This window comes from Penicillium psychrofluorescens, assembly GCF_964197705.1.
Source record: "Penicillium psychrofluorescens genome assembly, chromosome: 6".
Taxonomy (NCBI): Eukaryota; Fungi; Ascomycota; class Eurotiomycetes; order Eurotiales; family Aspergillaceae; genus Penicillium; species Penicillium psychrofluorescens.
The window spans coordinates 2,409,441-2,433,283 of record NC_133444.1 but is presented as its reverse complement, the minus strand read 5'-3'; the positions used below and the strand labels follow the sequence as shown (position 1 = coordinate 2,433,283).

The 23,843-nt window shown below is 53.3% G+C and overlaps 6 protein-coding genes across 6 annotated transcripts; 2 read left to right on the top strand and 4 right to left on the bottom strand.

Moving 5' to 3' along the window:
- Positions 1-15: 15 nt before the first annotated feature.
- On the bottom strand, positions 16-12,385 carry PFLUO_LOCUS9395 (E3 ubiquitin-protein ligase tom1; the record flags this gene model as incomplete). The annotated part of the gene is made up of 6 exons (XM_073787217.1): positions 16-110; positions 172-4,350; positions 4,406-4,486; positions 4,540-8,373; positions 8,431-12,277; positions 12,338-12,385. 6 exons carry the CDS (start codon positions 12,383-12,385, stop codon positions 16-18), a joined length of 12,084 nt encoding a protein of 4,027 aa, XP_073643395.1.
- Positions 12,386-13,156: 771 nt separating this feature from the next.
- PFLUO_LOCUS9394 (uncharacterized protein) lies at positions 13,157-16,687 on the bottom strand (the record flags this gene model as incomplete). The annotated part of the gene is made up of 7 exons (XM_073787216.1): positions 13,157-13,477; positions 13,527-13,653; positions 13,704-14,209; positions 14,263-16,071; positions 16,181-16,229; positions 16,279-16,376; positions 16,430-16,687. 7 exons carry the CDS (start codon positions 16,685-16,687, stop codon positions 13,157-13,159), a joined length of 3,168 nt encoding a protein of 1,055 aa, XP_073643394.1.
- Positions 16,688-18,142: 1,455 nt separating this feature from the next.
- On the top strand, positions 18,143-19,220 carry PFLUO_LOCUS9393 (3-oxo-5a-steroid 4- dehydrogenase; the record flags this gene model as incomplete). The annotated part of the gene is made up of 3 exons (XM_073787215.1): positions 18,143-18,182; positions 18,261-18,476; positions 18,538-19,220. The coding sequence occupies 3 exons, from the start codon at positions 18,143-18,145 to the stop codon at positions 19,218-19,220; spliced, it is 939 nt and encodes a 312-aa protein (XP_073643393.1).
- A 389-nt stretch (positions 19,221-19,609) lies between these two features.
- PFLUO_LOCUS9392 (6-mannosyltransferase mnn11) lies at positions 19,610-20,676 on the bottom strand (the record flags this gene model as incomplete). The annotated part of the gene is made up of 3 exons (XM_073787214.1): positions 19,610-19,840; positions 19,893-20,326; positions 20,388-20,676. The coding sequence occupies 3 exons, from the start codon at positions 20,674-20,676 to the stop codon at positions 19,610-19,612; spliced, it is 954 nt and encodes a 317-aa protein (XP_073643392.1).
- Positions 20,677-21,258: 582 nt separating this feature from the next.
- PFLUO_LOCUS9391 (uncharacterized protein) lies at positions 21,259-21,876 on the bottom strand (the record flags this gene model as incomplete). The annotated part of the gene is made up of 1 exon (XM_073787213.1): positions 21,259-21,876. One exon carries the CDS (start codon positions 21,874-21,876, stop codon positions 21,259-21,261), a length of 618 nt encoding a protein of 205 aa, XP_073643391.1.
- Positions 21,877-22,125: 249 nt separating this feature from the next.
- Positions 22,126-23,652, top strand: PFLUO_LOCUS9390 (RuvB ATP-dependent DNA helicase pontin; the record flags this gene model as incomplete). Its single annotated transcript, XM_073787212.1, has 4 exons — positions 22,126-22,269; positions 22,321-22,540; positions 22,588-23,135; positions 23,188-23,652. 4 exons carry the CDS (start codon positions 22,126-22,128, stop codon positions 23,650-23,652), a joined length of 1,377 nt encoding a protein of 458 aa, XP_073643390.1.
- Between the last annotated feature and the right edge of the window lie 191 nt (positions 23,653-23,843).

The window sequence follows — 23,843 nt, the reverse complement described above, 5'->3', positions numbered from 1 at the left end:
CGGAAGGAAACTCATCTATGCAAACCCGAAGTACTCGCTGCCAGCAGTCACGGCTGTGTACAGCCGTTGGCGAAGATCCTCGTAACTTTCGTATTCAGGGAGGTCAAGCTCTGTAAACAAATATTAGCTTCCTATATCAATTGATAAAACTGGACGGAGAGAGAAACTCACGGTTAAAGCACGTGTGCGAGCTAGGAAGGCGATCCTTGTTGCCATAGTCACGGTGGATGTTGAACTTGCTCACTCCGTTCATGCCCTCGAGCTCCTTGAAGCCGTTGAGCGGAACCTTGGAGGTACCGGTGACGAACTGCAAGAGTTTGGCACGTTCCTCCTTGTCGAAGGAACGGACGGCACGCCAGAACCACTGGATCTGGGGGGAGGAGGCAGAGTAGTTGTGGAGTTCAGTGTTGTTCTTCCACTCGTCAACATCAATCTCGGGCAGACCAGAAATCAGGAGTTCCAGCTCTTGCTCGTTGAAGATCGAGATCAGATCCGGGGGAATGATATCATGGAAGCCTTTCAGGAAGTTGTCCAATTGCTCTCGGACAGACTCCACCAGCCGGTACTCAACCACGCGCTGGACATACTCCTCCTTGTTCTCCTGCGTGACGGGAATGTTGCGGCCATCTGGAATCAGATCGATTACCTGCTTCTCGCCAAAGGCATCGGTCTCAATGGCGAAGTTCTCCGTGATGATATCGGTGATGTCGTTCTCAAGCATCCACAGGAGAGACTTGTAGTAGTCAAGGTCAAGAGTTTCCATATCCTTGATAGAAACGGACCGTCCAAGGATAGACTTGTAGACTGCACGGCTGAAGTGACAGTCCAAGACACGGCCCTCATACATTGCCTTGCCGATGATGCGCCCAATGAATTTGAAGAACATCAGGTGCTGTTCGTTGATGCCACTGAGGCGGTTGGGGTGGAAGGTTGTTCGGTCGGCAGCAACGGGGATAAACAGCGCGTAGTTGGGGTTGAACATGCCGCGAGCAAGAACTTGGAACCATTCTCGAGTCACACCGCCAGCATCGACACCTTCTTCTCCGTGGAAACGGATGTTCAGCTTGCCGTATTTCACCTCGTCCGCATTCTTGAAGTACAGAGACTTGAATGAGTCAAGGAACACCTGGTCTCTGCGGACGGAAAGCTGCAGAGGAGGGTGCGGGTGGCGAGGTTCACTGCCACGGGAGTGGACTCGGCGAGTGAAGTAGTTGCGTTTGTTATCGAATTCCAGGACCTTGGGGTTCTTGACCAGCAAGGAGAATGTGCCGCTCATCAATCTAGGGTTCGAGCGGACAAGCTCATTGAGGATCTTGCGGTGTTCCTCCGTGAACTTGAAGAAAATATTCTCCATGCTGAGACCAGGGTCGGCAGCAGCGGCGCTGTTCACCGACAGCTCTCGGCTGTTGCGAGAAACCGGCTGGTCCTTGAGCGTAGTGTTCTTGCAGACAACCATCAATGCCTCGATCAGAGGGAGAAGAACAGTAGCCACGTTCAGCATGTTCTCCTTCTGGCGAATGAGAGACAAGCAGTCGCTGAGCTTAGTCCAGAGCGGTCCGAAGGTAGCGCTTTCATACAACGACTTGAGAACATCCTCCTTGGGTGCAGCTTCAGGTTCGCTGCCCTTGTTCTTGTCCACACGAGTGGGGTCGAAGAGATAGTCAAGCGCCGTCAGAATACGCAGCAGCTTAGCCTGGTCAGAGCTGGCCGGAGAGAACTTGGCCAGAGCCAGTCCCTGCATGTCAGTACCAGTCTTAGCCTGGTGGATATGAGGAAGAAGGTCTTCCAGGTCTGCCAGAATAGTATCGCTGAGGCTCTGTGCTTGACCGACCAGCTCGTTACCAATCACATCCCTCGCGCTCGGAATGGAGGAGAGGTTGTTGATCGTGGAAAGAGTGTCACGGAAGGTTTTGCCGTTACACTCTCGGGCGGCCAAGATGTGAACCACCAATCGGAAGTTGTGGTCAGGAACAACGGGAGGCTCAATGGTCCTTCTCTTGCGCTTCTCCTCGTCAGTTGGCTCCTTTGAGTCCTCTCCCTTCTTGGTCGCCTCGCCTTCTTCCGCTGCAGCTTCCTGATCCTCTTGTACTTCGGCCGTTTCAACAGTGGGCAGCGGGGCGTCTGTCATGGCAGTATCAGTGCCAGATTCGATGGGCTCGGCAGGCTGATCGGTAGACTCTTCGGTTGCAGCTTCCTCGGGCTTCTTGCCCTTGTCTTCCTCCTGCTTCTCCTTCTCACGTCGAAGAAGGACGGTAAGCGGCTGCGTGATGCTGCTGAGAAGGCTGGACAGCTGCTCCATGCAATTGGGGCTGTCCATGATCAACTTCCGATCCAGCAGGGAAAGCAAGGCATTGAGGGCAAACTTGTTGGCCTTGTTTTCTTTGCCCTTGCCCTTGCGCAAGGCCTTCAGCTTGAGGGTGGAGGATGAGTCATGCTCCGTCAGGAAGAACCAAGCAATGTGTGGGTTGAACTGGGACAGGAAGGAAAGCGTTCCCAGGCACTGCTGCACTACCATGATCGGAGTGACCTCATTGCTGACGCTGGAGGAGGTTTGGAAGGAAATGTTTCGCTTGACAGACTGCGGAGTCTTCTGCGATCCAGGGGCCTTGGCACGAAGAGACAGGTGAGAAAAGCTACGTTCGATTGCCGAAGAATCAACACTGCCATCTTGCAAGACCGACAAGAGAAGACTGATGACCTCACTGCGGTTCTGGCGGTTCTCGCAGACATTGTGGAGGATGTCGTTCAATTGGTGGCGGGCGTTGCCATGAAGAGGCATGAACATCAGGCGAAGGAGCGTGGCGACACCAGCTTTGTCGAGCATCTGGACGATCTGGCGTCGTTGTGATTTCTTCTGCTCCTGTCCTTCCGCGGGCTCATGTCTCTGTCGGTGTTCCATCATGCCCATGTCACCAAACTGGTGCATACGACGACCACCCAAGGCCCGTGCCTCTGACAAATACTCTGGTCCCAAGGTCGCAAGAACATCCTCTGGTTGGTCAACAAGGACAGCCTGGCGCAATGAAGGATCCAAGGTCGCAAGGAAACTAGCAGCATCCATGTCTTCAGCAGGGGCCGAGGTACCGCCAGCTGTAGCTTGTCGGCGGGCATTTTCACGCTCCCGTCGGCGTCGGTCGGCTGCCTCTTGTTGCAGCAGTTCCTCACGAATCTCTGCAGGCAACGCTTCAAGGAATTCCTGGTTGATCTCAGTGGGCTCTTCACCTGCGGCGGCGGCTTGAGATCGCTGCTCAGCAAGTTGTTGCATTATGACCTCCTCGCGGAGTTCCTCCGGCAAAGCTTCCAGGTATTCGGGATCGATCTCCAACTCAGTAATATCGACTTGGCGGCCTCGGATGGTGGTATGGACGCGAGGAACCGGCTCGGAGGGACCCGTTTCGGGCTGGCCAGCGGGTTCAGCAGCGGTCTCGGTTGATCGCACATCGTCCATGGGCTCAACGGTCCCAACAGCCGAGTTCTCAGCTGTTTCCTGTTCTGTTTCGACTTGCTGTCTGGCATTCTGCTCTTCTTCCTTGCGCTTGCGCTCACGCTCTTCTTCGTCTCTTTTAATGCGCTCCAAGCGCTCTGTCTCCGCTCTCTCCTCTTGGAGGCGCTCTTGGAGGCGCTTGCGCTCCTCCTCCGCCTGCTTCTGGCGTTGTTTCTCTTCCTCGATAGCAGGAGGAACAAGGACCTTAAGCAGGGAGTTGACGATACGCTGTGTCTTCTCGACGTACGTGGCGCTGAAAAGGATGCGGGCTTCTTCTTGCCAGCGCATTTTGGTTGACGCCACCTCGAATTTGACGGCGTGATGAGGTTCCTCGCGGCTGCGCATCGGGGCACCTGGTTGGTTTCGGCCAAGACCGAAAATGTCCTGGATGCGGTTGGGCAGAACGGCTCGTCTGTCAACGTGGACGTGGATACCATCAGGGCGAGTAACCACTCCAAAGCCTTGGCCTCCCTGGCCACCGATGGCTTGCATGATGGCGTTCATGAAGCTGACGGGGCTATCCATGGAAAGGACCCGATTGCCTGTACCCGGAGGCTCCAAAGAGTGAGCAAAGTCGGCGAAGGGATCGCTGCCTGGCGGACCAATCGGGCCGGGGCGTTCGCTGGGGCGTTCAGGTCGCATCAGAAGCGGGTTGGTTCCGTCATCGTTGCCGCGCGAGGGGATCTGAGTGCGGTGAACGCGGTGGTAAGGCTGAATTGGAACAAGTCCTCCGTGACGACCAGGCATGATTTCAGTAACAGCAGCCCACGCCGGAGGGGCATTTCGGAAACGGGAACCATGATGGCTTCGTGCCACCATGGGAGGTTCATCGGCGTCCCAGCTCCAGGGCTCAAGGAGGTCATCTTCTAACAAAGAAGCAATCAGTAAAGCCAGAGAAAAGACATCGAAAGCGTTTCTTACCATCCATGTCCCCGTAAGATCCCTGATCATCATCATAGTCATCCATTTCTTCTTCCAACTCGTCATCCATCTCATCTTCATCTAGAACAGGAGTTAGCGGTCGGAATCTGTCTGGTATTCCAGTGTAAACATACCTCCGTCCTCGTTCAGGTCATCAAGGATTTCGTCCTGGATATCCCCACCAAGGCTATCACCTTGGAGATCATCGACGCCCGCAGCAGCCTCGTTAAGCACACGGAACAAGTCATCGATGCGCTGACCTTCATGTTGACGATTCGAGTGTCTGATATCAGCCAGCTCGTCCTGGAACTGATTCATCATCTCGACCTCTTCTTCATCTTCGGTCAATTCTTCGCTCTCCCACTCATCATCTTCGCCATCGTCGAGGCTTTCGTTATCGTGGTCACCGGTGATTTCTCCAGCAAAGGCCTCATCATCCTCCATGTCGGAGTGATCATGATCTTCATCATCGTCCTCGTCATCATCACCGTCGTCATCATCGTCAATCACGACTTCGATATCCATGCCGGAATCGCCAGGAAGACCTTCGATGGGACCCATGTCTGCGTCTTCATCTTCATCGCTGACAACTTCGCCGTCGTCTTCGGCCACATCTTCCTCGTAGTCCATCTCGTCATCATATTCGTCGTCGTACATCTCATCGTCATCTTCTTCGGATTCCTCTTCGGTGCTTTCTTCCTCATCATGGCGAGGCTCCAGCATGCCGAGGGTAGAGTGACGGAAAAGATCTGGGGTCTCTTCGCGTTGATCTTCCATATCGGAAACGGAGGTTGCTGACGAGATTTCAGCATCATCTGATTCACCCAGCGTAGAGATATCCGAGGTTTCGCTGAGGAGCACAGCGGTCTGCGTGAGCTTGTTCAGAGGACGGAGAATATACTTGATGACGCGCTTTGAAGACGGGAAGTTCAGGTCGATGTCGGCAACGGAGGAAGTGAGGGTAGGAATGAAGTGCTTCTCGAACATGGTCCTCGCCAGCTGCCGTGTCGAGGACGGGAAGCCTGCCTCATTGGAGTAGGAGTAGCCACTGAGCATCTTATCGAACAAGTCGGCAAGACACATGAGCTTCGAGTACTTGGCATCCAGAGGTTCGTTCGACGCAATTGCATCCTTGTATGACCGCAGTGCGTGCTCCAGTACGAACCGACGCACAAAAGCAAGCTCAGGCTCGTCCTCTTCGGTTTGCCGTTGCTCACCACGACGCCTACCAAGACCACCAAACTCGCCAGTCTTGGCGCAGAGAGCGCTGAGCACCTGCATAGTCCATGTGGAGGTTGTGTTCCGCTTCTTGAATGAGACAGACTCATCATGTTCCATGGTACCGACAGGGACAAGCACGTTCAGCAGGTAATTCAGAATGCCCGAGCGCGGCTTCGAGGGAGTTGTGGCGAGAGGATCAGCTTTGCGCGAGAAGTTGATGAACTCGACCTTGGTGCGGTTGTATGAAGAAAGGAGTTCAGTCAGACACTGGAGCAGGAAGCATCGATAGAGGTAGATCGGATGATCCTCGGCTTTGAACGGCGGCTTCTCGCCCTTCTTGATGGGTGCCGGTGCCGGTGCTGGTGTACGTGAAGTCTGAGCATCAGGAGTGCTGGACACCGAAGGGGTCAAGTCATCCATGGCCATCTCCACATCTGTTTGCGGTTCCGACTGTTCGCCAGCAGTTTGTTCAGACGTCTCAGCCGAAGGCTCCTTGTCGTCCACGTCTTTGTAGGACAGAAGTTCGGAAAGCAAGTAGTGGATAACTCCATCTGGGTTCTCCACGATTGGTGGCTTGAGTTCGGCAGCCTTGCCCTTGTCCTTGGTCTCTTGCGCAGGAGCCTCGCTTGTGGAAGCTTCACCACTGCTAGAGCTTTCGGCCTCAGTCTTGTCCTGACGTTGCCGCGCGGCGCGGTCTTTGTCTTTGTCAACCTTCAAGCCAAGGACTTGAGGACGTTGATGAGTGTCGTATCGCAAAAGTCTCAGCTTCTCGTTCGTAACCTCGACAAAGATCTCAGGCGCCCTCAGGACGAGATGGTACATCTGACGCACGTAGCCGGTGGTGTCGATCTGACGAGAGGTTTTGTTCTCGAAATTGGCAACGATCTCGCTCCTCATGATCTGTCGGACGGTAGCTTCATCTTCGACGATATGACGTAGGATCAGCATGAAAGCGCTTTGAAGCTTGTCATTGGTGGCGCTGGCAAGCTGTTTCACCATGACGAAAAGGCGTTGCAAGTTGCGCTTCTCGCCGAACCTTGCCGCAATGCTGCGGTTGCGAGTAAGGATGACAAGAATACGGCAGACGGACAGAGCCAGTTTGCCATCCTTGCCGACTCGTGGAAGGATTTCAACAAGCGCTTCAAAAAGCTGAGTTTTCTCGTCAAGAGACACAAGAGGCTCGTTCAGGTGTGCCGGGCCCTCGTTGGCAGTGTTGGGGTCATCAAGGCTTGGCGGAGTCCAGATAATTTGGGGAGGTTGAGCGTCATCAGAAAGCAGCTTCTCCAGAATAAGTAGCACCTGTCCGATCCAGGGCAAGGACTCATCGGTAGCCTTTTCAGGCGTCGGAAGCTTGATAAACCCAAGAAAGGTCGAGAAGCAATCCTTGAGTTCGTCCAGGGTCGCATTGTACATGTCCCGATCTTGGAGAACCAAAGCAAGGATATGTGCATAGGCAGCGATCTTCTTGCCCGCGGTTTGGAAGTTCTCCATTTGTAGAGAGACAAGTGACTGGACTAGGGTCTCTCCAATATCTCGTCGGAAGGCTTCAGGCTCGGGATGCTTCTTGATGGCAGAAGAGATCAAGTCAGCCAGTTCGAAGGAGACATCGTGGTGCTCATTCAAAACGTCGAGGCACCGCTCAATGAGATTCGAGCGGACTTTCTCCCTTTCCCCATCCAGCTCTTCCACGGTAGTGACCTGGCGACGACGCGCCGGCTGTGTCTGCGATGTATTGGTAGGTTCTGACGAGTTGCCATGTGGATTTTGGTTGGGGCGCTGGTTTGGAGACTGGCTGGGTTCATCATGCTCCATATCATCATCGTCATTGAGAACATGATCCAGGGCCCGTGCTAGCCCGTCGCGCATGTCGCCACTTCCTTGCTCTCCTTGGTGCATCGACTCATCCACAGGTTGTCCACTCGCCTGTGCCAGAAGCATGGCGAGCGCCGAGCTTTCCAGGAACCCGCGACCCCCGAATGGCGAAGAATCCGCACCACCAGCCTCTTCCGAGGCCTCCCCGCCAGATGCATTGTCGGCCGATCCAGTCTGGATATCGTTGGAAGCTGGAGGGAGCCTGGGCGGGGCTCGAAGCCACTGTTGGGCTTTGATGTACTCTTCGGCAGCGACAAGGACGTTGTTGCAGCGGTATAGAGCTTCTTTGTTCAGTTCGGTGTCTTTGTATCCCCGTTCCACCAGGGTAGCTGCTCGGTCTTTATTGACCACAAACGGTTTGCGCTGCACTTCAACGACAGGAGGAGGCATATCCGAATGATGAGCAGCCCCCGTTTCATATTCGCCATCCAGCGATGAACGCAGAATGTCAACCAAGCACTTGATAACCGGACTTTCAGACTGAGTTGCGAATTCCGAGTTCCAGAGGTCTTGCGCCATAGGCAGAATTTCCATGCGGAGATCCACCAAAAACTGTCCTGGCTGGAAGTGATCGGGTCGATCTCGGTCGCGGTCATTGTGGCTGGTCATCGCTTGTGTTTGAGTGGACTCGACAATGCTCTTGCCCGAGGCAAGTTCCGCGAACAACGCCAAAATAACCTTGATCCCGCCATAAGCAGAGGCAAGTCGGCCTTTGATCTCAGTATCACTATCAGGAACAGAATCCGGGGGAGGAAGTGCTCTGATTTCACGCATGAAAACCTCGCTGAAGTCCTTGAGAACTTTCAAGCCATTCTGCTTCTTGAAGGCGACAAGAACCAGGGTCAAGTATGTCGAATGCGGACGGTCTGTAGCAACTGGGTACAATTGATTAGCATATGCTCGATTTTTCGAAGAGACAATTTTAAACTCACCTTCATAAAGAAGTTGCGAAAACGAAGAGAGGATGACTATGAGATAGGCGAACCGATGCTTGAGGCTGTCACTCGAATTGGCGGGACTGAATTGCATTTGTCGAAAAACAGTCTCAGCGATGGCATCCGCAACCATATTCGCATTCGGCTTCTGCCTCAAGTACGGGTCAGTTCGTCTCTTGCCGACGAGCCCAAGGCCAAGGTTATGGAAAAAGCCAGTGATTGAGGCCGGCAGCACACTCAAAAGATAACGGAGCGTTTGAGCATTTTTGAAGGCAGCGCTCTGTGTGTCGGCGCTTTTCGAATCTTGCGTTGTTTGAGCCTGTGCATCCCCGGGGGCACCAGAGCCCTCCTGGAGAGATTGAGCGGTGGGACCATCAGACAATTCCTGAACCGCGACTCCAGAGGCATCAGTGGGTTGGGAACCATCTTTGGCAGCGGGTCCTTGAATGGCCTTCATCCACTTTTCGGGGATGTTCCTCTCCATCGTGATTTCTTCCCACACACATGCAGCCTGGAGGTTGCCCAACGATGAGACAAGAGCGCAGTATTTGTCGGCAAGGTTGACTTGGCCAAATATGGATGTTTGCTGGACAGACCGAGTCTGGTACAACGGCATCGCGAAGACTTCACGAAGCAGGTCCGTGAGGACGAGCGCAGTATTCAGATGTTTGGCAAAGAGCGTTCCGTGGTCAACTGCAGCAGAAGATCCTGAAGCGGGCTTTTTGGAGTCTCCCGGGTTGATCAAAGCAGTGAAAAAACCAGACTCACTGGAGTCCGTCCAGAAAGTCGAGAGATTGTCGACAGCTAGTTGCGTGCGCTGTACAAGGGATGGCACCACAACATGAGGCTTTGTCTCAGCGAGCATATGTACGAGCACAGAAAGCTCCTGGTTGGCATCGGTATTATGGAAGTCGAAGGACAAGCTCTGCAGAGTAGCAAAGTCCAGGACAAACTCCGCGCCTCCAGCGTTGATAAATGCCGTGCACGTAGGCTGGTTCTCGAAGAAAGCGCCTAGGAACCGTGTCGCTGGGAACAAGTAGTCTGTGACTGAAAGTCCATGCTCATCTTTGTCATTTGGCTGGAAATTAGGATCCCTAGATGGAAGGAGGTGGCTGAGATCGCCAACAATAAGCTTCCCACCGTTGGGAAGATCGCTCGAAGTCAGATGGGGAGCGCCAACTGACGCAGGATCATCCTCGGGGCTGTCGACAGCTGTTCCGATTTCACGGAACAGGGAAAAGACATCGCCCGAAAGATGGAATTTGCCCTGCGAGTCTTCGGTCCACAGCTTTGCACCAAGTCCTTGCTCCCACGCCTTGACCTTGCAGAGCAAGCCCACGCGCGCGGCCATGACAATAACGGCAGACATGATGGATGTCTTCAGGGGAGGGTGATGCCGAGCCAGTTCTTCAAATGTCGTACCCAGTGAGCGAATTAGGGTCGGATCATCTTTAAGACACTTGACATGTTCTGGATTTTCGAAGATTTCGAAAAAGCTATCGAGCGCATCGGAGGTCTGCAAAAGATCCAGGCCAGAGGAGTTGAGGCAAATCGCGCCAAATGCCGACGGGATGCAGGCAAGAGCATCGGCGGCGGGTATGATACCAGAAGCAAGAGGCTGGTTCTGTGCCCTAGCGATACGGTACTCACGGCCTTCCTGCTTTCGCTCAGATTGAGGGACAGGTGTGGCAGCAGGCCGTCCAGGCAAAGGCTCGCCTTCAGCCTGGGAAGTCTCGGATTCGATATCGGGCGGCTTCTCGGTTGCCTGAAGTTCATGACCCATCACGGCGGCAAGGAGACTTCGGCTAAGACCAGCTTCCGCGATCACAGCGTAACTGGTAGGCTCATTGTGAATGAAGCTGCTGAGGATATTGACACCATTGCTCCAAACGTGCGAGCCGAAAATCCGGGCATTCTCAAATACCAGCCGCAAGGACGTCAGCAGTTGAGGTGAGTCGATCAGATTGCGCAGCACCCGATCAAACCCACCGCCATTGTGCTGCATAATATGATTGACGAAGCGGAACATCCAGCGCAGGGTCTGCTGCTGGAAATAGGGAATCTGGTAATCGATCGACGGATTCTTGTATTGAGAAGGGAATCCTTCGCCGCGCGAGACCTTCTCGAACGCGGTCTTTGTTTCGTGATCGATCAGATCAGACATCGCATCAAATCCTTTCGCTGTCGTCAGGGTGCCTAGTGCATCTCGTACGGCGTGAACAAACGTATCCAAGAACTCCATGACGCGCGAGTAAACCCGGCGAGCCTTGGACGTTCGAAGGTTCAGGATATCGACAAACATGGGGATCAAGCCGGCAGAGACAAGAGTCTCCGGTGTGCGAGTGCTTGAGCTTGGAAGCGTCCGCAGGAGGGCAAGTAAAGCATCACGCCATTCATCGTGGTAGGCATCATCTGTGTTCTCGTCATCGGCGGCAAGCTCGCCGACCACTTTCCGAGTCAGGAACATCAGAACTCCATGGTTGACATTGACACTCAGGGCAGCGCAAACATCCATGGCACGAGATTTGTGTTTCGCCAGCGCATCAAGGGCCTGAATTGCCAAGGTCTGCAACGGGCGCGAGACGTTGAGGTCGCCGCTAGCTCCGAGGTGAACCAGCTCAGCCAGCTGATACGTGATCTGAAGACGCTTGGACTGCTCCATGTCATACTGTAGTACTTTCTGTTGGAATGCCGACTCAGGGAGGACGTAGGCCAAGTTGGTCACTGCGAGAATCCTGATGGCAAGGATCTGCTCACGCGTATCATTTGAAGTTGACAGTCCCTGCGCAACACGGACTTTTTGAAGCAGCTCGTATTTTGACTCAAGAGGCAAGTGTGACAGGTTAGCAGCAACGATATCCTCCGGCTTTGCAGACGAGACCTTGGAATACGGGAGATCCAAGATCTTTCCGCTGCGAGATGACTCTTCTGCTTTTCCACCCGTGTTGGTATTTCCAACCGGAGATTCGTCCACGTTCGACTCACGACTCAGGCGGGGAGTCGGATGGGTTGCGCTTCGGCGCAGTGGGGTCGGTGTGGATGGGGCGTGTTCTGTCTGTCCGAAGGCTGAGGTCGTCCTTGTCTGCTCAGAGGAGCCAGAAGGGTAGTAGAGCACACGAACGTTACCCCATTCCTCCCAACCATCAGTGTCACGCACGACAGAGACCAACTCATTTGCATTGAGTTTTGTCTGAGCTGTCTTTTCTTTCCCCTTGGTGGAGACGGTGGGGGATGCGGCAGACGGTGTTTTGCCGGCGATGAGAGGGCGAGGGAACGGCGAAGCGATCTTCTGCAATTTCTCCAGATCGATGTTGTAGTGAGTCGCCAGCATGGACTGCTGGTGGGCGCCCCGTTGACGCGAGTGGTACCGTTGAGCCAAGCAGAGGGAGAGCCGCAGAGTCGACTGGAGCAGGGACAACGAAGTGGTATTCAAGAGATCCCCCAGGCGTTCACTGCTGTTGTACAAGCTGCGATTGCCACATTTCTCCAGAAGAAGACGGGAGAAGTCAAGAATGGCCTCCAGCAGCTGCCTGTCTCCGTCTGGGCCGTATCCCAACGCGTTCAGCTTGGCCTCAATGCCTTCGGCGGGTATTGTGCTTGAATCTTTCGCAAGTGACTCATGCAGAAAGTTCCGAGTGAAAGACTGTACCTGGGGGCCGGTGTTGAGGAAGTATCGTTCAATGACTTCGGCGAGGATTTCGTCGAAGCGGTCCAAGACGTTGATCCAGTGGTAAAGATCACCTCGCGGGAACGGCCATAGTCTTGGGAAGGTGCTCAGAAGGGAGGGAAGCTCTGCGACGGGCAGACTCGTCGCACGCGCTATGCAATCTGCCAGAAAAGGCGACTGGAGCAAGAAAGAAAATTTTTAGTCGGGTGGTCACTTGGGTGGAGGTAGGAACCTTACGATTGTAGCCTCATGTTTCTGGCTGGCCACCTTCTTAATTCTCCCCATGATGACAATCGGACGGGCAGCCAACCATGAGGAGGGAGAAGGGTAGCGGGAGAAGGTCCGGTCGAGAGGGTGGAGTGCGGTGTTGTGAAAGCCGGCGGAGAAAGCGCGAGAACGGCTTATGACGTTTCAAAAGTCTGATGGGAGAGGTCGGTGAGAGAGGGCGAGAGAGCTGGGGGTGGGTTGAGGGTGGTAGAAAAAAAATGCCAGACTGTCAGGGTAAACGGTGCAGGTCGTTGTCCCCTGAAGTAATGACACAGAAAGAGAAAAGGAAGGTGTGGAAGGAGGACGGGAAGGGGATGAAGAAAGAGAAGGTGAACGAACTGAAGCTTGCGGAGCGGCGGCTCTGAGAGAATCCCCGCCGCAGGGCTTACCTCAGCACTGGGCAAACGGTGCCTGAGTCAACTACACACAATTGACAAGCGAGATATACGGTTTACGAGGAAAGTTTCCGTTTGATGCTGATAAAATTAAAATCTTCTATAATTATCTACGTATTTTGGTGATGGTAGTGATCCGATGGACTGGGATATACTCCAAATTATATATCTATGACCATTGGAGACACGACATCCTTGTACTGTTTCACGACCACACCGAACTTGAGTCATACATAGAAGCTTTAACGAACCAGAAACGATGTAGATATCCTGCCGCAGATTGTAGAGTCTCAAGCATGTACCCCAAGGTCTAGAAGAAGAAAATGCCGAAAATGAAAACTACCCAACAACAGACTCTCGACAGTTTGCCCATGCTTAGCTGACACCTGTCTACCTACATAGCCGGCAGGTCCCCATCCCACTGGACCTTCATAGTGGTCGGGAACGGGGAGTACGAGCTGTGCTCAGCGTCCATATACATAGCAATACCGCCCGGCCCAGCGAGCTTCTTCAGTTGACCTTGGGCCCCCGGCGCACGACGGAAATTATCCAAGCGCCCGACAACCCTGAGCATCGTGGAGAGTGCAGTCTTGGACATATCCATGCCGAGGCATTGGTGTGGTCCAAAACCAAAGTGAAGATATGAATCGATGGGGCGATCAAGCTTGACGGTATCGGGGTCGGGGAACGCGACGGGATCGTGACTAGCGGCAACCTGAAAAAGGTTGAACATTGAGTACTAACGTTGAGAAAGAGTAACTTACCAAATTGCAATAGATCTGTTGACCAGCTTTCAGGACCATCTTCTCTCCATTGTCTTCAATAACCGTCGGCTTCGCGACTTCTCGCGGCAAGACCACGGACGACCGCAATCTTGCACCCTCGAGGAAGCTAGATCGAGTGAGTAACAGCTCTGGTATTAATTGAGAGAAAACACTCACTATCGAGAAAGCAGATCGTCCGCTTCGGGTGTATCTTCTTTCGACAGACGTTGGATTTCCGCTAGATGGGCGGCAGCTTCAGGCTCGAGATAATAATCCAGGCACTGCGAAAATAACTGAGCCTGGTTTGCGACCATGCCGCCAGCTGTGGGCAGAAGATGTGTGTACACGATCTGTTGCGGGGATAGTCCACTGTCTAGCAGATGTTGAATCATGTGCTGACCATATTCACTCAGGACATCGTGACGATGAAGGCGATTGATCAGGGATTCAATGAATCCCGCCCTCTTAACAAGCTCGACATTGGCGACGGTCAATTCGCCGAGCTGTTGCGTGACTTGTCGGGCAGCAGTATTGAGCTGGAAAGATTTCGAGGCGTCCACGTCGTAAAAGATACTTGTGAAGACCAGCGCCATGATCTGGTACAGTTCGACCTCCGTGAAAATGCCCCGAGGATTCGAGTCTGTCTTTAGAGACAGGGAAAAGACAGAGGCGCAGAAGTGTACCTGTAAACACACCGGTTAACTAATCATCCAAATCCCAGCAAGAACAATCTTACCTGTGCGAGGTTGGCTACGTCTCTCACGATATCAACTTGGTTAACACCTGCCACCTTGTACGAGTTCCTCTGCAGGAGCTTCAAGGTAATGTCTTCGTAGAACGACCTAACCTCAGACTTCCAGTTGTCGCGGTACAAAGCAGTGCTCATTATCTGTCGAGAAGCAGCGTTTGGAGGAAGGTCTCCAGACAGCATGAAGTCGACGCCGTACGGGTGGTTGTTCTGATGCATCAAGAACTCAATCTTGGTTCCCCAAGTTACCTTGAAAGTTTCCTGGTTTGCGAGGATAGACGAGCATGCCGCGTGCGAGTTGATCATCCTGGGCGTAGGAAGATTGCTAGGGGGATCAAAGTTGTACGATCCCGCAATTCCAAGGCCAGTGAATATTTTCTGGTTCTCATGCGGCACAACCATTGGGAAATGGGCGTAAACCGAGTTCCCACGGAAATGATTGGGGAAGGCTGTCAGAGCCAGTTTGTAAAAGACCTGGCCCTGATCAACGGAGTCATCATAGTTAATCTCATTATATGCCCAATTGGTGAGATGTTTCGGAGTGAAATCAACAGTGTAGAAACGATCACCACGGACCAAAGCGACGGCATCGGAGAGAATTGCTCGCGATATAGTGTAGTTGGTGCAGAGTCCACTGCCGGGCACCACGGGCTCCTTTGCAGCCTCCACAATGAGACCCGGATAGAGCTCCACGAGATCGGGCTGATCGTAGAACCGCCGGAGCTGGTCGGCAATGTACGGGTCAGGGTTGATCTCCTCGAAGGTGTCATAGGTCTTCAGGTCGAAGAAAGACCGGAACTCATTCAGCGTAGCCAAGTTCCATGCGCGTGCCTGCTTGATACCAAGGACTTCGACAGACTTGAACACTTCGGGAACATTGCATGCCCCAAATGCTCCCGCGACATCCTCCACGCCTTCCTGAAAAATCTTGACTAGATCATTATCATCGAATGAGTCATCCGGGTGGCGCTGCAGATTGGCAAAGGGCCGTTCTTGGGGGTCTGCAGAAAGTTTTGCTTCCCATTGTCCGAGACCCCGGGTGAATTCTTGCAGGGTAATCTGGTTCGGATTCTTGCCAGCAAAAAGCTCCTGATACACGGTCTCGGACCACTTCTGGTCGCGCGCAGAGACACAAGAATGCCAGCGGTAAACAAGATTAAACTCCGCAGACACTTGGTTTCCAGTGGCCTGGCCCGCAGCCTTCTCAAGGAGTCCGTTCTTCAATTCCATGCGGGGATCCAAGCTCCAAGCGCTGTCTGTCCGGTTCAAGTTAAGGATAGTTCGAACGTAGTCCTTCAATATTATATTGACATAGAGGCCACAGGTAACCAGCCTTCCTGTTTGAAAGAGGTCGTTGTCATAGGTGGTGTAGGCTTTGGTATTGGATGGATCCGGTTTGGTGAAACGGCCACCCTCGTTGATGGCCGCCAGATTCGTCACCACGTAGTTGTGAAAGCGATTGAACATGATGAGAAGAGTTCCAACGCCGGGGGGGAAGCCTAGAACCCTTTTGGAAGAGAAACAATCGACCTTCAGCTTTCCATCCTTGAAGGTTCTCATTTCATTCTGTTGGTCTTGGTTGTTGCCATAGAGAGGCGACAAGTCCAAGTAAGAGGACGTCAAAGACTTTGTCCCGTCAGCCGGATCTGTTTGAAACAGATCATGAATGATGATGGACGCAACATAGAAAAGCACGCTGGAGATTTTGTTCGGGTGCTCTTTGAACTCTTTCCGAGCCAAAAGGCTGTCAAACAGAGTCTCTGGGTCTGGAAGGGCAGCAGTTTGCATGGTCCGTGGCTGGACAGACCGCGCGTATGGGGTCCCTGCAGCTCCGATGTGAGGCCAGAATAAATTCTTGTACAGAAATTAGCCGATATACGTGAAGTCCAAATGGAAGTGATCTTACATTTCCGGATCCATCAGCTTTCCGGTAGGCGGCGTCACGACCAAGATAGCTGAACATCAAGTTAGGTTCAATATCCCAACACTGCCGAGGGAACATACGAGATCGGCGGGTGCTGTAAATCATTCCACAGCTGATTGAGAAAGGTACCCGTTATCTCCTTGCCATTCTTAGATGTTGAAGGCAGACCAGCAGCAAGCTGCGAAGCAATTAGCCTATGTAGCCCTCATGGACAACGCTGCATTGGCTGACTTGGATAATTCGTTCCATGATGTATTCCCTGTCGTTCACGGGGTCCCCGGTCACGCCGCTTTTGGCGACCTCAGCCAGAGTATTCACATCTTTCAGATCGATATGGCCGAGGTCCTTTGCAAGCCCGGTCGTAGTCGATTTTTTCACATAAGTCCCATCGCCCGTCTCGGTGGGCAAAGGTTTCAAGGATGCAGAAACGACTTGCTCAATTTGGGAGATTTTGCTCCCAAAGCCGTGATGGTGGTTGATATCGCCCATGGCGGTCGTCGGGTAGGATGACCACAATCCAAACAGATAACAGAGTTCAGACAGTAAAAACTGCCAACTAAGTATTAGCATTGACCACCTGGTTTCATTCATGCCCAAAAAATATCAATGCGTTGTCCGCCTCGAAATGTGGAACAAGGACCCAGATCCAATAGAAAGCCATGCACAGACAATTTTGTCGGAGAGAGCACTCACTTAGCGCGCGGGGTGTAATGCAATTCAAGCGACGAAAACTCCCAGAGCCAACAATGTAGACTCGAGGACAGGCACAATGGGTGTTTTGGAATGGAGAAGGCGCTCGGTCATCATGAAACTCGTGTTGGAGGGAACTGGGGACTTTAATATGTTTCGATTGACAGACTGCGGGTCAGAGCTCGCAATCGGTGAAGGAATGATAACCCTCTCTTTGCCAATCGACGATGCCTAGACAAGCCTTATCCGAGGCGGGTCGTGTTTACCTGCCAATAATTCGCGCGGATCCCCCCACCACCATTTTGGTTGGGTTTACCCACACTGCATGGCATAACCAGGCGATAGGTGCCCCCACCGCTGTGTGAGAACAAGCTCTCTCATTTATTTGCCGAGCATCTCGGCCAGCGCATACCGTGCATTAGCAGGTTTAGCAGGAGGCAAAGGCATTTAGCTGGTGGCGGTTCGCCGAGACCACCCAATTGGTCATGGGTGTTTCGGGTCCATTTTGTTCGAAGAACGAGCAGCTCGTAATAATAGTTAGTGATTCGGTCCCTTAGTGGTAGCCGCCACCGCTTGATTGGAGCCCTGACAGTCCGCTCAGACCCGATGATCTGCGGATCATTCGTGGCAGCTCCGGATCTTGGGTTCGACTTAGTCTCGATTCCCCAGCGTATCGCAAAGGCCGGCCGCCAACTATGTGCGAGTGATGTTTGTTGATCCCGCGCGCAGTGGTATGCTCGAAGAACATCACGTTTGGATTCTGCCTGGTTAGCGCCGCCGGTGACTGGTGGGAGGTGAGTGGCGTCGTGTTCAATCAGACTGGCCGTGCAAGCAATATGTGCCGAGCTGCCACCTGGCGGGGTGGAGGCGAAGCTGGATGTTAGTCGATGAATGGCCGGCGTGCCCTGAATAGAATGACTGCTGTTATTGAATGAGCCTCGCATCGGGCGGGGCAAGAAAAACCGAGGCCAGATGGGCCTGGTCGAATCCCTCTCATCACAAACATAATGAAAGTGTTTTTCTTTTCAGGTCAATCATTATTATTCAGTTGATTGACAGAGTCAGACCAGGAGTGTGCTTCAACGTGATGAACAATGGACATGTATAAATTGGCTGCCTCAGGCGTCCCACATCACGTGTCCCTGTGCCTCGGTCTCCCAAAATGTTGATTTGATCAACAAGATTTGGTTGAATTCATCCATCCCTTACCCGAGCCATTCTTTCCTACAAAGGAAAACAGCTGTTTCAACCGCAATGGCGCCAGCTAAGATCACGCTCACCGTCGAGCCACGGGGTATGCCTCCCCCTGATTCTCTATAGAGCTAGCTTCCCCAGTTCGCACGCCGTACAAAAATAGCTGACCAGGATACAGGCAAGCCAATTCGCAAACTCCCCAAGGAAGTCGAGATTTCGCTCAATGGATCCGGCGAAGAACTTCACATTGCTCTCTCAGAAGCAACCGGTACTTCCATACACCGACTGCGCATCACCAAGGGCAGTGACCGCACCGTGGTCCCGAACTCGAACGGCACCACCATCAAGGACACCGGCCTGCGCGATGCGAGCGTTATCCACGTCAAGGACCTCGGTATGGAGTTGTACCTTCCCACACAATGATCCCAGCACCACTAACACTCTATATGATTCAGGCCCTCAAATCGCCTGGCGCACCGTGTTCATCATCGAGTACCTCGGACCCCTCGTGATTCCGGCGCTCTTCCTCTTCCCACTGCGCCCGTTCCTCTATTTCAATTTCTCGCAGCCCCTCGCCGACCCCTCCAGCCTACAGCAGCTCACCTGCCTCCTCCTGACCATCCACTTCCTGAAGCGCGAGTTCGAGACCATCTTCGTGCACCGCTTCAGCGCCGCCACCATGCCCGCCCACAATATCTTCAAGAACAGTGCACACTACTGGGCGCTGGCGGGCTTCAACATCTCCTACTGGGTTTTCCGGCCGGACGCCGGCGCCGCGACCGAGACGCCCAATGCCGCCCTCACCTACGTGGGTCTCGCGCTTTTTGCCTTCGGCGAACTGGCCAACTTGAACGCCCACATGGTGCTCCGGAACCTACGCCGTCCGGGGACTACGGAGCGCGGCATCCCGTCCGGCTTTGGGTTCAGTCTGGTTACCTGCCCGAACTACTTCTTTGAGATCATGGCCTGGACCGGCGTCTTCCTGGTTAGCCAGCTGAGCTGGAGTGTGCTGCTTTTCATTGCTGTGGGCGGTGCGCAGATGTGGGCTTGGGCTGCTAAGAAGGAGCGTCGGTATCGCAAGGAGTTTGGTGACAAGTACAAGAAGAAGAAGTGTGTCATTCTGCCTGGTCTGTGTTAAACAGTCCCTTCGGGTCACATTTGATGCAACTTTGATCTCCTTGATGATTATGTTGCAATGAAGGAACTAATGGAGGAGAAGACGCCCAGACAACGATTGTCTACCTTGAGCCCTCTACTTACAGTCCGGAGATCATTTCTGGTTATCAGGGTCACTGACTGAATGCAAGTCAAAAAAATTCATTCGCCAACAGCGCACCCACAATAGGGAAACCACTGTACTTCTACATAGATAAAAACAGTGAACAATGATGTTACTTGCAATCAATAACCGAGTATGCAAAATATGAGGGAAACAAAAACACCTCGCTATATGGTTGAGCGGTCATGTTTGCGCCCCAAAGTCCCAGAAAAAGAATATCATACAGAAGAGCGTGCCACCAGGGACTACTATTGGCTCTTCGCCTTGCTCTGCCACAGTTTATAATAAGACTCCATCTCATCCTCGCAGTCGCGGCCCTGTGTGCTCTCACATAGGTGAAAGCGGACCACAAAGTCGCCGTCTTGATATGTGCCATCCGCCCCAGCGGACGGCGAGTCTTTGCTATAGGAATTCAGGATGCGCTGGGGGACCATTGCGAGGCGTGCAAGGATGGTGGGATGCCATTGAATGATATGATCCTGTCCAATCCGTCAGCGCAGATACAACACAAAACACAAATTAGAGACATACCAAACCATGCGTCTCCGCCTTCGCAAACATGTAACTCCGATACAGTGGATCAAACCAGAGATCCAGAAAGAAGCGCGCGAAGTCGCCCTGACGGAGCACGAAGCTGCCGGGGCTGATATCCTCGCCGTCCTGGGTCATGATGAGGTCAACGTCATTTGCTTTGAGATGCGAGAACGTCCTGATGATGCTATCCGGCGGCACCACAGGGAGGTCCTTGAGCATCAGTGACTCGAGGCGGGCCTTGTCAAGCAGATGGGACTTGAGGGATTTGGAGGGGTTCATGATGAGGGCGTGCGCGCTGAGGTGGAAGAAGTATGTCGAGTATGGGTATGTCGCCATTGCATGGCGGAGGGCCGGCGCCGCGGCCCATGTTTGGGGGGCGTCGTTTATGGCATCGGCATAGTCAGATGTGCTGGTGAAGAAGTTGGCGTAGCCTTGATGGCGGTGGGTTGAGGTTAGTTAATGGAGATTATGGCAGGGATGGGAGGCTCTTACCATGTCGCTTGGCATAGTCTTCTCTGTTTTCCACGATTTTTTTAATGTAGCTCTCGCTCAACTGTTCGCGGTCGATCACCGTGACGATCACCACGCTTGCCGTACCGGCCGGCGCAACCACGGACGGAGAGCTCGAGGAAAAAAGACGCGGTAGCAGGTAGAGGATTGTGAATACTGCGATGGCAAGCACAGCAACTGTTTTGAGCTGTTTTCTGCGGTATCGTGGGAAGCGCGAGGAATGCGCGTAGGGAGGTGCAGGGCTTCGCCGCGGCGGCAATGCGAACTGCATAGCGGGCAGAGGCCGGCGCTGCGATGCTGGACAACGAAAGGACAGGCGCGGATCGTTCAGATCATTAGTGCGAGTGATTGATTTCCACGGCCAGAAGTCAGAGTAAGAGATTGCCCTTGCGCAGAGATGAGAGGGAAAGTAAGGAATCAAGTGGTTGAGGCGAGATGAAGGCGGGAGGGAGTATCTGGGCCCGTCTCCGAATCCGTCGGCGCATTCCAGTGGCTGCCGCTTTGCGTTAGTCTGGACGACAACATAGATTATGACAGTCCAGCATTGCGATCGATCGACAATTCCCATAATAATAATAATAATAATAATAATACAAATTGGAGGTTCGCTTGCAGAATCGACCCGAGTGAAGCGAGGGTGATACACCTAGTATACTAAGTAAATCTTTCCTGATCGATAGGAGGAATTGTTTTGTTTGCAATGCATGAGATAAGATGATGGCATTGGAGTATAAATACACAGAAGATTGAATATGCAGCCCAGAAAGATCGCATGCAAGTAAGTGTCACAAAGTTCAGGCCTCCCTGGGATAATGGTACAAGCGTCGGACTGATCCTGGATGTATGCCCATCCCTAGTCCTCCCTGCGGACCGAGTTGGCATTCAGCGTCGGCTTCGTGAGCTCCTTAATATCCATATACCTGTCGACCTGCTCCTCGATCTCCTTCTCCTTCGACTTCATCCACTCCTCCAACGACAGCGGTTCCGGAAGCCCCAACTTTTTCCGCTGTTCCTTAAATTGCTCCTGGATCTTGGGCGTCTGCATAATCTTCCACCGCAATTCCCACCCGAAGATCCCCATTTCCTTAATCCGGGCTGGCCGGTCATCCAACAGATAGTTGTCCAGACTGCCAGCTTTGTAGATTGTGCGCAGTGCGCGCCGCGTGACCTTGATAAAGAGATGTTCTTCTAGAGCATCGCTGTAGATCTTCTTCCGGCGGACGTTGGGTTTCCAGGATCGTCGCGTCTTGCCCTTGTTGCGGCCCTTGGAGATCTTGTTGCCGAATTGGATCATCGCACCGCCGTACAGACCGGTGTTGGATTGTTTGAACCAGAGATTGGGTCCATAGGGGTAGGGAGGAATGTGTTCGGGGAGTTGTTTGGTGGTCTGCGCGGGCAGTGTTGTTGAGAAAGCTCGTCGGGGCGTGAAGGAGAGGCAGCGGAAAGCTGCAGAGAGGGAGGAGAGCGACATGGCGGGCCTTGATGGGATTGCCATTGTGGTGTCAATGATCTCTCATGGGTTTGGTTGAGTAGAAAGGCGGAAGAAAGAATTTGGGGCTGCTGACCGCCTTTGGTGATTTGGCTGGAACTGGTGCTGCTGCAGATCCCTTGCGCGCGAATTTCTAGAGCAACATCAATCAACCTCTGGTGGATTCTCCCTCTCTCATCTCTTCTCTACAATAGCGACTCCCTCTCCAAAGTCGCATCCCCCTTCCCAACCATGGTCCAGATCAGCGAGGTCAAGGGCAACGCGCGCGAGAACCGGACGGCAGCACACACGCACATCAAGGGTCTAGGATTGCGTCCCGATGGCACTTCAGAATCATCTGCCGATGGATTCGTGGGCCAGGCAACTGCCCGTGAGGTAGGTGAAAAGATTGACACGAGGCGTGGATGATGGCTGACCGATAAAAAGGCATGCGGCATCGTGGTGGACTTGATCAAGGCGAGGAAGATGGCCGGCCGAGCTGTCCTGCTGGCTGGTGGCCCCGGCACGGGAAAGACGGCGCTGGCCCTTGCAGTGTCACAGGAATTGGGAACCAAGGTCCCCTTCTGCCCGATCGTCGGCAGCGAGATCTACTCGGCAGAGGTCAAGAAGACCGAAGCGCTCATGGAGAACTTCCGGAGAGCAATCGGTAGGCAGGGTGACGCCAACAGACAAGACACTACTAACAAACAATAGGCTTGCGCGTCCGGGAAACCAAGGAGGTGTACGAGGGCGAAGTGACAGAGCTCACTCCCGAAGAGACCGAGAATCCGTTGGGTGGCTACGGGCGCACGATCAGCCACTTGATCATCGGCTTGAAGTCGGCCAAGGGCACCAAGAAGCTTCGTCTCGACCCCAGCATCTACGAAGCCATCCAAAAGGAGCGCGTCACGGTCGGAGATGTCATCTATATTGAAGCCAACACGGGAGCGTGCAAGCGAGTGGGACGATCCGACGCCTACGCGACCGAGTTCGATCTGGAAGCGGAGGAGTACGTGCCCGTTCCGAAGGGCGAGGTCCACAAGAAAAAGGAGATTGTGCAGGATGTGACACTTCATGATCTGGACATGGCCAATGCCCGGCCGCAGGGTGGCCAGGATGTGATGAGCATGATGGGCCAGCTGATGAAGCCCAAGAAGACGGAGATCACGGACAAGCTGCGCCAGGAGATCAACAAGGTCGTCAACCGGTACATTGACCAAGGAGTTGCTGAGCTGGTGCCGGGTGTGCTATTCATCGACGAGGTAAGAATTGTTTCCTGAAGTTGTTAGTTTCGTGTCTGACCGTCTGGTATAGGTCCACATGCTGGATATCGAGTGCTTCACATACCTGAACCGCGCTCTGGAACAGAGCATCTCCCCGATTGTGATTCTCGCCTCCAACCGCGGCAACACGGTCATCCGTGGCACGGACGACATCACCGCCGCACACGGCATTCCTCCCGATCTACTTGCGCGCCTTCTCATCGTCCCCACCAACCCTTACTCGCCTGATGAGATCAAGACCATCATCCGGCTGCGCGCCAAGACCGAGGGTCTGAACATCACGGAACCTGCTCTGGACAAGGTCGCCCAGCACGGCAGCAAGGTCAGCTTGCGGTATGCGTTGCAGCTGTTGACCCCGGCCAGCATTCTGGCTCGGGTCAATGGACGGCCCGGCGGGATTGAGGAGGCGGATGTGGCGGAGTGCGAGGATTTGTTCTTGGATGCAAAGAGAAGCGCATTGATTGTCAGCCAGGACAGCAGCAAGTTCCTGGCATAGGGTGTTCAAGAGATTTCCATGATCATGTATACCACGGGGGATCGGAGATCTTCCATTTTTTGTTATTTGAAAAGGCGAAATGTTTCCGAGTTGGTTCTGTTATGCTAATGCTACTGATGTACTCCATTTTCTATTTCCGTCGGTAACTTGTATACATAGATCGATGCCCGTAAAATAGCAAGCCAGCCTCG